This window comes from Impatiens glandulifera, chromosome 3, assembly GCF_907164915.1.
Source record: "Impatiens glandulifera chromosome 3, dImpGla2.1, whole genome shotgun sequence".
NCBI lineage: Eukaryota > Viridiplantae > Streptophyta > Magnoliopsida > Ericales > Balsaminaceae > Impatiens > Impatiens glandulifera.
The window spans coordinates 17128783-17142116 of NC_061864.1; the positions used below are offsets into that span (position 1 = coordinate 17128783).

Below are 13334 nucleotides of genomic sequence, written 5' to 3' on the forward strand. Positions count from 1 at the left end.
CATAGAAGAGATGAAGATGAAGAAGAAGAAGAAGCGTGCAATTCATCATTGATTCTGATTAACATTAAATTATGTTTACAAATTACAATTAACTTGAATAAATTAATTTTATTTTATAAAAATTAATTTTAATAACACATAACTAAATAATATTTACAAAATAAAAATAATTAACCAATAACTAAGATATGAAATCAATTTTTATAAAAAACAATGAAAATATTCAAATGATCATGATAATACAAATGGAACAAATCAATTAAACAGTGCTAAAAAAAAATTACAAAATTTTTTAAGTAATATTTAAAATTATTCTTAATCGAGATGGTATGATAAATAACGTCAAATAAAATTAAGCTAAATTATAATGAATCATATACATGGCCGAAATAATAAAAAAAACTTATATATATGACAGGATGATACTTGTAAAATAGCCTCAATATGAAAGATCATTTACACTACCTTATTGAAAAAATGAAAAATAATTTCAGATTCGATAATTTCGTCTCATTTATTGTTAAGAAAAAAATGAACATTAACACAATCAGCAAACAACTCATCAACGGTTAATACTATTATTCAAATTATAAAATTTTAGGACGAAAAAATCGATGTAGTAAGATGGTGAACCTAATAAAACGCAACACAAACTTAAATTTAAGAGATGAAAAGAAAAAAACAAAATAAAGTCTTATACTTAAACAATAATAATAATAATAATAAAATAAAATAAAGGATAAAAGAAAATTAACTTCTCTAAGTTATTTTTGGTACAAAGATAGTTAATTCATTATTTAGTTTTCTTTTATGAATAAAATATTTTTATGTAACTAATTACAAACTTATTATTATTATATTTATATTTATTTATTTATTTATTGGTTGTGAGCTAAAAGATTCATTGGCCAGCCATATTGTGGGGTCATAGGGAATCTCCATCACTTGATTTTATAAGATTTAAAGATTATAAAGATATGAAATAAATTTTAATTAATATAATGTTTATCTATTTTAATAAATGATCAAATTTAGAATCAAAATAATGTTTTTTATACAGGACTAATATTTTTTTAATTAGAGTCTGCCATTAAACAATCAGTTTTCTCCAATTAATTTATGTTATACTAATACAACATATCTGAAAAAAAAAATATTTTCTTGTTGGTCAAAATTAAGGATATTGAAAGAATAATATGCTTTTTTTTATCCATAAAATAATGTGAATTGTAAATGAGAAAATAAATTTATAAAAATACATTTAATTTGAAATTTGAAATTTTGAAACAAAAATCATAACTGTTATAAATATTAATTTTTATATAAGATAATAAATGAATTAGTAATTAAAATTTGAAAACTGTTTGATGATACTGCTGCACCTTAACTAATTAAATTTTATTTTAAACAAATTAGACATCATGACACCCACCTTTAGGTCTTAATCCGCTAATCCTTTTATTGGTAAAAATTATGCCTTTTGAATAATAATATGATAATAGATTGTCAAAACAAAACTAAACAAAAATTAAAGGTTTTGTTGGACTTGGATTCTTTCATAAAGTAGAAGCCCATTACTATATCAAGGAATATTATTGCTTTCAAGCCCATTAAGAATGTAGGCCTTGTATGTCATGACTCATGACTAAGTCAAACTCAAAGAGGTTATTTGTGAATTTTTATTCAAAAATTATATATCCCTATCATATTTATTTATAATTATCAAATTATTGAATAAGATAAATGATTTAGACAACGAACCTATAACAAAAGTAAGAATATGAATTTTCAAGATATTAAAAATCAAATTTATTTAAATATTTTTATCTTGAACATGACCATGTTCAGAATATTTTTGTCCAGAACATTGTCATTTTTTTGTTTGATTTTTTATTATTATTTCTCTCTTGCACAAGTGAAAAGTCACGTAGAGATTCGTGGTCTTACTTTCATTCACAACTTCTTTGTATCTATCTTGACTCTTGAAATAATAAACTAAAATATCTTTATTTATTTTTATAAATATTAAATATAAAAAAACATTATAATAATTCAACCAATTAAAATTTTAAATAACCTGTTATTTGTTAGAAAAAAAATTAACTCATTAAAAAAAACTCCAAATAACCAATATCAAACAAGCCCTAACATTAGATGATGATTTATTTGAGATTTTTATCCAAAAATAATTTGACATATTTAATAGAAAAAATAAGTTATTTGAATTTTTATATTTAAAAATAAAATAAAATAAAGGTATTTGAGTTAAATATCTTACTATTTGTTTGGAGTTTATTCAATGACAGTATAATAAGTTCATAATATAAATTTAATTAAAGTCAACTTATGTTGACTATGCATATTTTATATGAAGTATTTTTTGTTGTTAAAGTCATCATAGAATATGGTAACATGATATAAGAAATTATCTGGAAGGCACATGTGATGAGTGCTTAATTAGCAGGTAAATGAGATTAGCTTTAATTGTCTTTATTAATAATAATAATAATAATAATAATAGTCTAATTTTGCTTTGATATCATAACAATTCTTCTTAAATTAAGCTAAATCACATATTATGCATTTTTTACTATTCATTTTTATATTGAATATCATAAGTGTTAATTATTTCTTATATGAATTTCAAATTAATGTTCAATGTAATAAAAATTTAACTAAGCTAATTAGGATAATTCAATATAAAAGAGTCTTATTTAAAAATAATAATAATAATTAAATCAGTTTCAGTTTATACAAAGAACACTTAGATATAGAGTAATGAAAGTGTAGTACAATTTAATTTTACAAATAATTGAATCATTGTTTATTTTAAAGTTTGTTACTATTTATGGTTAGGATCCAGATGAGCAAAGTTGTTCGTGTTCGGTCAAAACATGACTTGAACTTGACTTTGATAAAGTTTGATTCGAGCTCGAGCCAACTCGTTTAAAGTTCGAGCTTATATAATCCTTACTCGATGACTTGGGGAGCTTTATCGAGTCTGATAATAAATAATATATATTTTTATTTATTTTAATATTAAAACCTAAAATTTAAAATAAATATTTTTTTTCTTCACAAATATTGAAAAAATAATTTCGGTTCAAGTTTTCGAGCGAAACTTATAGGTAACTAGTCGAGTCAATCTCGAGTTCAAATTTATAAACTCGTTCGAACTCAAGTTCGAGCCGAACAGCCGAACTAATAAATATTTAATTGAGTCGAGCTTAAGCTTGCTTGACTCGTTTACCTCCATAGTTTTAGTTTAGGTTTTTAAATTGATTTTCCTGGCCGGACAAATATCAATTTTCTTAACATTAATGGATAAGATAATGTTAATTGGTTAATTGATATTCATTAGTTAATTAGGTGGTTAATTAAAAATTAACACAGAAATGAAGAAATTGTGAAAATGGAAGAAAATAGTTGATTTGTTAACATGTGGTACAATGTGGTTAAATTAAATTAAATTAAATTAAATATAGACGATATTTTTAAATTAACACACAAGATTAAAATTAATATTACCCTTTTTAATCTTCAAAGAAATAAATATTCTAGCAAGTTGAGTATTTGTGTAATTGGCTTAAATATCCAATAAAAATAGTGACACCTTAGCTATATTAATTAATTAATCTAATCAATGATCGCCCTCTTCTTTATTTTAAAAAATAAACTAATTAATTATTTATTATTTTTTTAATTTTAAAATTCACTGTTCTGATATTGTAAGGGAATAGCGAATATATGTATAAGTTTATCCGACAAGTTTATCCGAGTTATAGCACGTGTAGTTAATGTCAATATCGTACCTAGTTTTCGTGGCTTTAAAAAAGTAATGAGTGATGTTAAATTGTTTAGTTATTGTAAGTTTGATATAATATTAAGAAGGTCATTTTAAATATTTTATTAAATAGTTTTAGATTAATTTTAAAATATTGTCTTAAAACAACTCTATTTTTTTGGATTGTTTATTTCATTTGCACTTATATGTAGTTCAAAATATATAAAGTAAAATATTAAACTTTTATCCCAAATATATTTATATTTAGCTATTAAACTTTTTTTGAAAATAGTCCTTAAATGTTCATAATACTTGTTTAATTATTTTGAAAACCAATTTTATAAACAGAGTTAAGTATAAAATAAAGATTTTTTCATTGGTTTCAATTTGTAAAGAATTATGCCTTCCATCTTTATTACATTATGTTTAAAAAATTTTAATCGCATTACATTTACCATTTTTTTAATCTTAAGGCTGGAAGATGTACGAGTTGATTAGTTGATTATATTATGATATAAATTATATTAAATAAAATAAGTATTTCATTGAAATCTTTCCAAATATATATATTTTATGCTTCTAGCTAACTAGAAAGGTGTTCAATTCCATCCAATTGATTTAATTTAAGACATTATTATAAAACAATTGTGATAAAAAAAACATTTCATAAAATACTAATTAATTTATGATATTGTCTTTTAATTAATGGCGTTAGGCTCTATAATGTGGTTATGACATTTCCCTGAAAATGGGCTAATTGACTCAATGTCAAATTCAGTTCATTACAAAGTCAACATTAATTTTATTAACTTCAAATGTTCATATTGCCATGCATTTTGCACATAGAAAAAAGTGAGAAGTTTATATTATTTAAATATATAATCTATTATTAGATTTTCAATTAAACGTTTTAATTTGAAGTGAGTTTATAATTGTTCGAAATCGTGATATAATATATATAATCGTATTTTGGGACATACAACTTTTTTAAAGTTAAAAACCACATATTTACTCAAACTAGATAAGAATATAATTGTGATATATTATTTTGTGATAATCTACTACAAATTATGAGAAACCTTTATAATCTTACACTTTAGTGAATGATGTCATTCAACTTGACTTTAAACTAGTTCATTAACTTTTACAAAATTAGAACTTTATCTACTAAAGTTCTTTAAATTTATTCATACGTTATGACAAAAAAGCAGCAAATGAGATCGTCATTACGGTTTAACATTGCACAAAAATCCAACTATTAATGAATTTTCCTCATTGTCATCAATTTATATACAGTTGTCACAATAAACTTAGAGATATGTAAGAATTTAAACATCAAGTTTGAATTCTGGTATACAAAATAAGTTGGAGTATTTTAAATTGGAAAGGAGGGTGATCATGTTAAATGGTTATAAAAAATTATTATTATTATTTTTTCAAAAGAAGTAAATTAATAGTTTATGAGATGATGACATGAAGTAATTATAAAGGATAAGTAATTTTAGCAGTAAATTAGTGAACATGTTTGCCACCTAAGGATTAAATTATTAGATCATCGATATTAGTAAATCCCTGATTTGCATACGCACAAATCTCTATATTACATTATTATTATTATTATTATTATTATTATTATTATTATTATTTATTAATGGATTCCATATTGCATCATTAAGGGGACATAACCTAGTTAGGAGACCCTTCTTCTATGTGGCTTGACTTCTCCATTCCATTAAGACCTTGTTTGGTTTGAATATTGTTTAATAACAACTAATCAACAAGAAACCAAGACAAATGGATCATTAAAACAAAAATCAAGATCAAGCTCTCCAAACAGGTCTTACTAATTCTAAATCATTCACCAAAATATAAGGTAATGGAAAACCATTAATGACTATGTATATACAATCCAATATATCCTTAGTAATAGCCATCCAAATATTGTGAATACGTAAAGATAATGTAAGAGAATACGATAAACTAATTTCCTTAAATTATAGTCTATATTTAATCACAATAATAACTCCCTAAGAAATACTCTTTTTATCCTTACAAATTCTTTAAAAATGACATTTTATCATAATTAATTTTAAAATTATCAAAATTAAAAATTAAATTAATTTTATTGTATTTTATATATAAAAATATGATTTAATTGAATAAATATTTTTAGGTAAAAAGTTCATTAGAAGAAAAAAAATCTTTTAATAAATTATGCTAATTTTATTCTGTTACTTTTTTTTCCAAATATATATCTTTCTTTTTGAACTTTTATTAAAGTGAAAAACTAAACAAAATAGACTGTCTGTCTTTATGAATTTATAACTTGCCTTTTAGTAATATAGGAATGGAAGAAATAACTTTTATTTTTATTTTGAAATAAAACTTAAACTCAAAACCCTATTAGATTGAAATCGAAAACCGTCGAAAACGTGATATATTGGTTTTTTAAGTTGATTCTTACCACTAAACTAGTTTAATAGTGTTATTTTTCATTTTTAAACATGGCTTTACATAATCTTTATTTTGAAAGTCACTTAGTCTAGTCAGATTAATAATAATAATAATAATAATAATAATAATAATAATAATAATAATAATAATAATAATAATAATCTATCTCTCTGACTTGATAATTTTGTCTTTACATTAGGTAAAGACTAGTGGAATCAGAAGAAAAAAAGGAAGAGAATAGAACTCTTAAAAGTCTAATAATGAGATTAAAATAATCAAAGCTCTAATCCCCATTAAAGAAAAAAAAACAGGTTTAATTTATTTTAAACAATGTGAATTAATGGCGCCATTGGGGTATGTGCAGATGGGTTTCATTAAGTCAACTGAAGAAGAAGTTGAAGATGAAAGATCGAATTTAAAAAAAAAAAAAATCATCAATTTTTTTTTTTTAAAAAAGCTCAAACTTTTGTAAATTTCTCTTGGTATTACTAAAACCCATTAATGGCTGTATAATTGCATTCCCTTTAATGAGATCCGAGATGCAATTAATGCTTCAAATCTCCCCCTTTTCAAATATCAAACATTGCATTTACTTCCTTCCAACTCCCCCATTTCATAAAGATTGAATCTTTAGGTTACAATTCGTGGAAAATATGAGTTGGGTTTTCCTTCAAATGAAAGACGGAAGCTTTCTCTCGCCGTCGCAACAAGCATCTTTATCTTTCCGGCAACCACCTCCTCCTCCGTTAACTCAAATGTCGAATCTTCATTCAAACGGATTCAATTTAGACCAGAAGGTAAGCCCGAGTATATTACTCATCATCGTGATTCTCGCAATCATTTTCTTTGTTTCCGGATTACTTCATCTCTTAGTTAGATTCCTTTTAAGACCTCAAAATAGAGACCCAGATGATTTTGATAACGTAACCGCCCTTCAAGGTCAGTTACAGCAACTCTTTAATCTTCATGATGCCGGAGTTGATCAATCGTTTATAGACACTCTCCCTGTTTTCAATTACAAATCGATTATAGGTGTTAAAGACCCATTTGATTGCGCTGTTTGTCTTTGTGAATTTGAGGCTGATGATAATCTCAGATTGTTACCTAAATGTAGCCATGCTTTTCACATGGAGTGTATTGATACATGGTTACTGTCTCATTCAACTTGTCCTCTTTGTCGGGCTAGTTTGATTTCTGATTTCTCACCAAACGCTAGCCGGTCTCCGATCGTTCTTGTGCTTGAATCCGGCAGTGGGGAGAGTTCTAGAGAGATTCTTGACCCAGATAGGGAGAATTGTCAAATGGGTATTAACAATTCCATTGAGGATGATTCGATTCAACCGATTCCTGTTGGAACAGGGGAAAAAGTGGTGGCGGTTAAGCTCGGAAAGTTTAAGAATGTTGACGGTGCTTCTGCTGCCGGAGAAGATGAACAAGAAGGTAGTAGTGTTGTTAATAGCAGTACTGTTGATTCTAGAAGATGTTTCTCTATGGGTTCATTTGCTTATATATTAGATGAAACTTCATCTCTTCGTGTACCCATTAGAACTCCGATTAAGAAACTATCAAGCAAGAAACCATCTTTACCGCTGGGCGGCGGCGGCGGCGGTCAGAGATTGGCTATGTCGGAATGCGATTGCGAATCAAGAAGAGATTTCAATGGATTCGAAAGTTCTATAGGTAAGAATTCAAGAGAAGGAGAAAGAGAAAGAGATAGCTTCTCTTTTTCTAAGATTTGGCAAAGGACGACGAAGGAGTTTGATAGATCGGCCGGACGGGCGTTTTCGTTCAGGAATTCGGTTGCCGGAGATGATGATTTTAAACGCAAGAGCGTTGGCGGTGGGAGTAGCGTTTTGGGTTGCGACGAGGAAAACCAGAACCGGTCTAGTTTTGCTTCTCAACCGAGCCAACCGTCTTTTGCTAGAAGGACTTTACTTTGGCTAGTCGGTGAACAGAACAAGGTTGTTCATTCATCTTCTTCCCCAAATGTTTAGTTTTAATTTTAATTATATGTTTTTAATTTTCTATTTATGATTTTTATACATATTTCTTCATTATCAAATCAAACAAAATGTTACAAATATTTTTAGTTTGTGTTGTACCTCTTACTTTCCTATACTCAATTTAATTTAACCATTTTATAAGATTAAAATTTCAATTTCTTATATATTTCTTCGAATTTGTGATTAATATGTCGGTAAAAAAGTCATATTTAAGTGATTTAATTATTTTAAGACGTTTTAAATGCATTTTAAGTTAAATTGAATCAGAGACGGTACCATGATATAAGTAAGTTGGACGAACCAGAATAAATAAGATATAAATGTATTTTATGAGATTAAAATTTCAATTTCTTATCTATTTATCCAAGTTTGTTAATATATTAACAAATTGACTCATTATAAGTTAATTCAAGTGAAGAGACAATTTAGTTCTTTTTAAAGCGTAGTCTTTCCTTCTTTTATTTGACTCCTAATTGGAGGTGACTTTTTATATAAGGAAATCACCTGAACTATTCTTAAGACTGCCAGGCCCTCTCGAATGAGTTCTACTATAGAAGTTCCCTCTCGAATGAGTTCTACTATAGAAGTTTTTAACGTACACCCGGGGACAAATCTTTCACTTACTGAAAAGTGAAAACCTGTGACTAGATCGTCTTGAAGACGGATGCGACGGAAAGAAGTGGCATTTGGCAGTGTTGCTGACTTAACATTTAGGTTTCGGCATAACAAAGCTTGCAGTAATCGTTGTTGTTCATTGGATGAAAGTTGCATTACTTTTTTTCTTTTAATCTCAAAAAATCATACCATTACAAAAGTAAATTGGACAAATTGGGCTAAATAAGTTATAAATGCATTTCAGGAGAATAAAACTTCAATTTCTTATATATTTATTTGAGATTGTGAATATTTTAACATATTGACTCAATAAATTAATTCAAATGAAAAGAATATTGTTTACGAGTCGTTTACTTTCCGAAGAAGCGTTCTAAACAATTGGAAAATTGAGTCACCGACTGTCTTTCGATACCCTTACTTTTTTTTCTTTAATTTAAAATGATCGTAACATTACAAAAGTAAGTTAAACCAACCAAGATAAATACGACATAAATGCATTTTAAGAATTAGATGGTGTGGTCACCACTAGTAGGTATGAAAGGAGTAAAGAGTTTTGGTGTCAGATATCAATTGCAAAATAAATACAGACTGACTAGTGACTACTACATCTAATTAATAATAAGTTAAATATTTTAATATGATAAAAACATTTAGTCTCGATTTAAATATATTAACAAACTACATGTGCTAATTTGATAATTCAGAATTTGCAATTATGAATTATTATTATTATTCACGGATAACAGGCTGTTTTGCATTTAGTGTGAAGAGAGAAGATAAAATACATTTATGAGTGATGTTTTCTCATGTGGTCACTACATTGACCTTTAATGATTATTTTTTATTTTATTTGTATTAAAATTCCATCTTTTTTTAAATAATGTTGTTATATTAGCACATGATATAAATTTTATATGATATCTCAAAATTGATTCTTAAAAATATTATATTAGAGTGAGATCATCATCAAAAAAAAAAAAAAAAACCTTTGATTATAACATATATATCATAGGGCTTAATGTAAAATCTAATGGGCTGGAATCTTATTTTAATTGGGCTGAGTCTGATTTGATAAATGAGGAATCTTGATGCTCATTTATAAATAAAAAAAAAAAAAAAAAAAAGTCCCAACTTAATTCGTTTTTTTGGGTGGAAAGTACGTAGATAAATAAAGTTTTTTTTTTTATAAATTTTTAGATTATACTACATAATTATTTTTATCAATTTTTTAAAATTAACTAAATAGGTTTTATTTTAAATTTTGACAAAAATATAAATAAGTAAAAAATACATACGTAACTGGAATTGTGATCAAGTTAATATTTTGGAGAATTTTTCGGATTCAAATAGAAATGAAATTATAAATTAGGGTAAATATGTATAATAATTAATGTACATTTAATTAAGTTTTAAATAGGACTAAATTTCGCTTCATTTCATTGGTTGAATCTAAATTTCACTTCATTTTATTGGTTGAATAAAAAATATTTATATTTAAAGTTTTAGAATGTAAGGATTTTAATGGAGTGATTTTTAAAAAACATTAAATTCTCGGCCAGTCTACTTTTTTAATTTTATTTTATGTTTCAGGTATTGTGAGAATTATAGTGTGATTTCATGCATATAAATTATTAATGTTCTATTTGAAATGAGTTGTAAAATAAAGAATTAAAAAATAGTAGAATAATTGTTTAAGACTAAATTGAATTTTATTTTTGGTTTGAACTACCTCATCCATGAGTTTGTTCAGCTTATTCTAAGTCGGTTTTAGACATATTAATAAAGGTAAAATTAATGTACTCAAAATTAATAGTCTTAAAATCGCAGTCTTTTTAAATTTTGTATTGTTTATATATTAGTTTTCTATTTCAAATGAGTAGTAAAATAAAGAATTTAAAAAAAAATAATAGAATGATTGTATAAGGCTAAGTTGAACTTGAGTTTCGGTATTAAATACATATAGACTATCCAGCTTATCTTAATCTAGTTCTAGACATATTAATAACGATAAAGTTAATGTACTCAAAATCGAGAATCTACTTAATATCGTATTTTAGTTGTAAACTCATAAAATAGAATTATTCATATATATAATTAAATATTTTATACCCGTCATTTTCAAAAAAATATATAATTAAATATTAAATAAATTATATAATAATAAATTAAAACACCATAAAAAAATACATTTATAAATTAATTCAATTAAAATATAAATTCACTTTTTGGGTCTCGCATAATCGTATAAAATCGTAAAACTAAAATTATTTATAAACTCATAAATCGTAAATAAGTCTATTTTGGCTTTTCTCGATATTTTAACTTGATTGGGTATGGTAGTTGGTTTTGATTTTGGAATGAATACGACACATTTACATATTAAACGAACAATACATTTTAACCAAAACATAAAATTGATTATTTTAGTGATTTAAAAATTAGTCGATGAACATGCAAACACACAAAACATCACATTTACAGAAAAATATATGTCAATAAGTGGAGCTCAAAACTAAAATCTAAATTTTAGTTCTCATACAATAAATATAATTTCTTTTTGATCCATAGCTTGATTTTAAAACTTTATCAAATGTATTAAATAATATACCAAATTGGAGTTGTTGATTCAATTAATTCTCATATGCTTAAAAAAATGTAAAAAAAATACTGAAAGTATGTATCACATGTTGAATAAAATAATGTTTTATTATATGACAGCAATTACATTAGGAGTAACTCAATTTCCACTATTATTTATTCTCACATGTGCAACTCAACTCAAAGCCTGAAAATTATTCACAAACAATCAATTAACAATAATATAACCAATAAATAAAAATAAATAAATTTTAACTTACAATTGGTAATCTATATCGATGATGATGGCTTCATCAATATTAACAATAGACGTGAAGGCAGAATACGAGAGATTGATTCGAGGACCACAACCAATACAATGAGCAATAACCTTAACCGTCACCATTTTCGATCCCTTGCAGCCCTTGGCTGCGGTGCACCTGACTTGGATCTTCTTCCCGCAAATGGTACCATTGTTCCATAATGAGTCACCAACCGATGCTACCATATTCCCTTCTTGTGTTTCGTTTTTGTAGCACGCCGATGCTATTCATCAATAAAAAGAATTTATTACAAAAACATATTACACAAGGAGAGGGGCCGGGGAAGTGTACTTACGAATAGATTTTGTGTAGAAACTCGCTTTCCCTGGTATGGCTGAAGTAGAATAGACTAGGCTCAATGCGACTACGAAAACAATGATTTTATAGCCCATTTTGATTTATTTTAGTGGAGGATGCATCATCGACATAATTTTATAGGGATGAATTGATTCACTTTAGACATGTTTGAGATAAAAACAAGTTTGGTTGGTGGTTGTTGATGGATTGATATTAGTTTTTCTTTTCTTAAGAAAGAAACTTTATTAATAAATTTACATATATCTAGTATTCCAAAACCTACTTTTTATTTGTACTTTTGTTTTAATAATACATGGTGATCACATTTGTGTATCTACCTATTGACATCTATTAAAAAACAGAATATCCCCCAAAACATATAGGGGTAAAATATTTTGTCAAAAATAAAGATTTTTTTTTATACTCAACTTCAACTAAAAACATTTTAGTTAGAACTAAATATGTGTCATTTGAACTCTTAAATAAGATCTTTGTCACTTAAACTATTTTAGTAAGTGGTATCAAAGTTTTTTTAATAGATAGTTAGATAATATTTCATAGGTATCTAGAACCAATGAGATAATATTTATCTACAAAAATGTAAATATATTTTTATAAATTAATTCTTTTGAAAATAATAATAAATATATCTTATTATTTATTTTATAATTTAAATAGATATTTTGAGAAGACTCATGTTTAATTTAAATAATTCATAAAAAAAATAAAAAAAGATTGCATATAATTTTCCTCATTCTCAAAATCTTGTCACATATAATCCATTGTCCTAAAAGAATTATGTTGATCTCGACATTACCCATACAATACACTCAGGGAAAGGACCTAAGAATTCGACTTGGGGTGAGCTTGAATTTAAATAATAAATTATTTAAATATAAGAGATGTTATAGTATAATGTTTAAATAAGTTGAGGCTACCGAGAACTCATCTAAAATAAAATATATATATATATATAATATCCTTAGTTAAATCTCGTTTAACATATAGTGTCAAGTAGTCGATAGTAATTAAAATTATCTTCAATTTTATTGTGAAGTTTCGTCTTCACATTTTAATTGTATTCTCGATGAATTATTTGACACAACTCAACACTTCTTCAAATTCCGCATCATACCAAGTTTATAATGTGGAAACAGTTTTGTCGTTTAACGATGTTCGTAGTTAGAAAAGAAAATTAGAAAAGTTTTACTATATTGATTTTGAATTTTAGAGACCGTGGACGGAGAATTTTCACTAGTTTGAGGATCTCTTTTAAAAATT

At 25.7% G+C, this 13334-nt stretch overlaps 2 protein-coding genes across 2 annotated transcripts; one reads left to right on the forward strand and one right to left on the reverse strand.

Annotated features, from left to right (window-relative positions):
- Nucleotides 1-6813: 6813 nt before the first annotated feature.
- On the forward strand, nt 6814-8403 carry LOC124932778 (RING-H2 finger protein ATL13-like). The gene has a single exon (XM_047473456.1). The coding sequence runs from the start codon at nt 6892-6894 to the stop codon at nt 8230-8232; it is 1341 nt and encodes a 446-aa protein (XP_047329412.1). The 5' UTR covers nt 6814-6891; the 3' UTR covers nt 8233-8403.
- Nucleotides 8404-11634: 3231 nt separating this feature from the next.
- On the reverse strand, nt 11635-12148 carry LOC124929869 (putative EG45-like domain containing protein 1). The gene is made up of 3 exons (XM_047470254.1): nt 12052-12148; nt 11715-11979; nt 11635-11641 (listed from the first exon to the last, which is right to left on the reverse strand). The coding sequence occupies exons 1-3, from the start codon at nt 12146-12148 to the stop codon at nt 11635-11637; spliced, it is 369 nt and encodes a 122-aa protein (XP_047326210.1).
- Nucleotides 12149-13334: the final 1186 nt, after the last annotated feature.

Excerpts from the sequence above, each read along its gene's own strand:
- LOC124929869 (XM_047470254.1), bottom strand. The coding sequence starts at position 12,148 with ATGGGCTATAAAATCATTGTTTTCGTAGTCGCATTGAGCCTAGTCTAT. Across the intron at positions 11,980-12,051 it reads TTTCTACACAAAATCTATTC|CATCGGCGTGCTACAAAAAC; the intron begins GTAAGTACACTT and ends ATTGATGAATAG.
- LOC124932778 (XM_047473456.1), top strand. The coding sequence starts at position 6,892 with ATGAGTTGGGTTTTCCTTCAAATGAAAGACGGAAGCTTTCTCTCGCCG.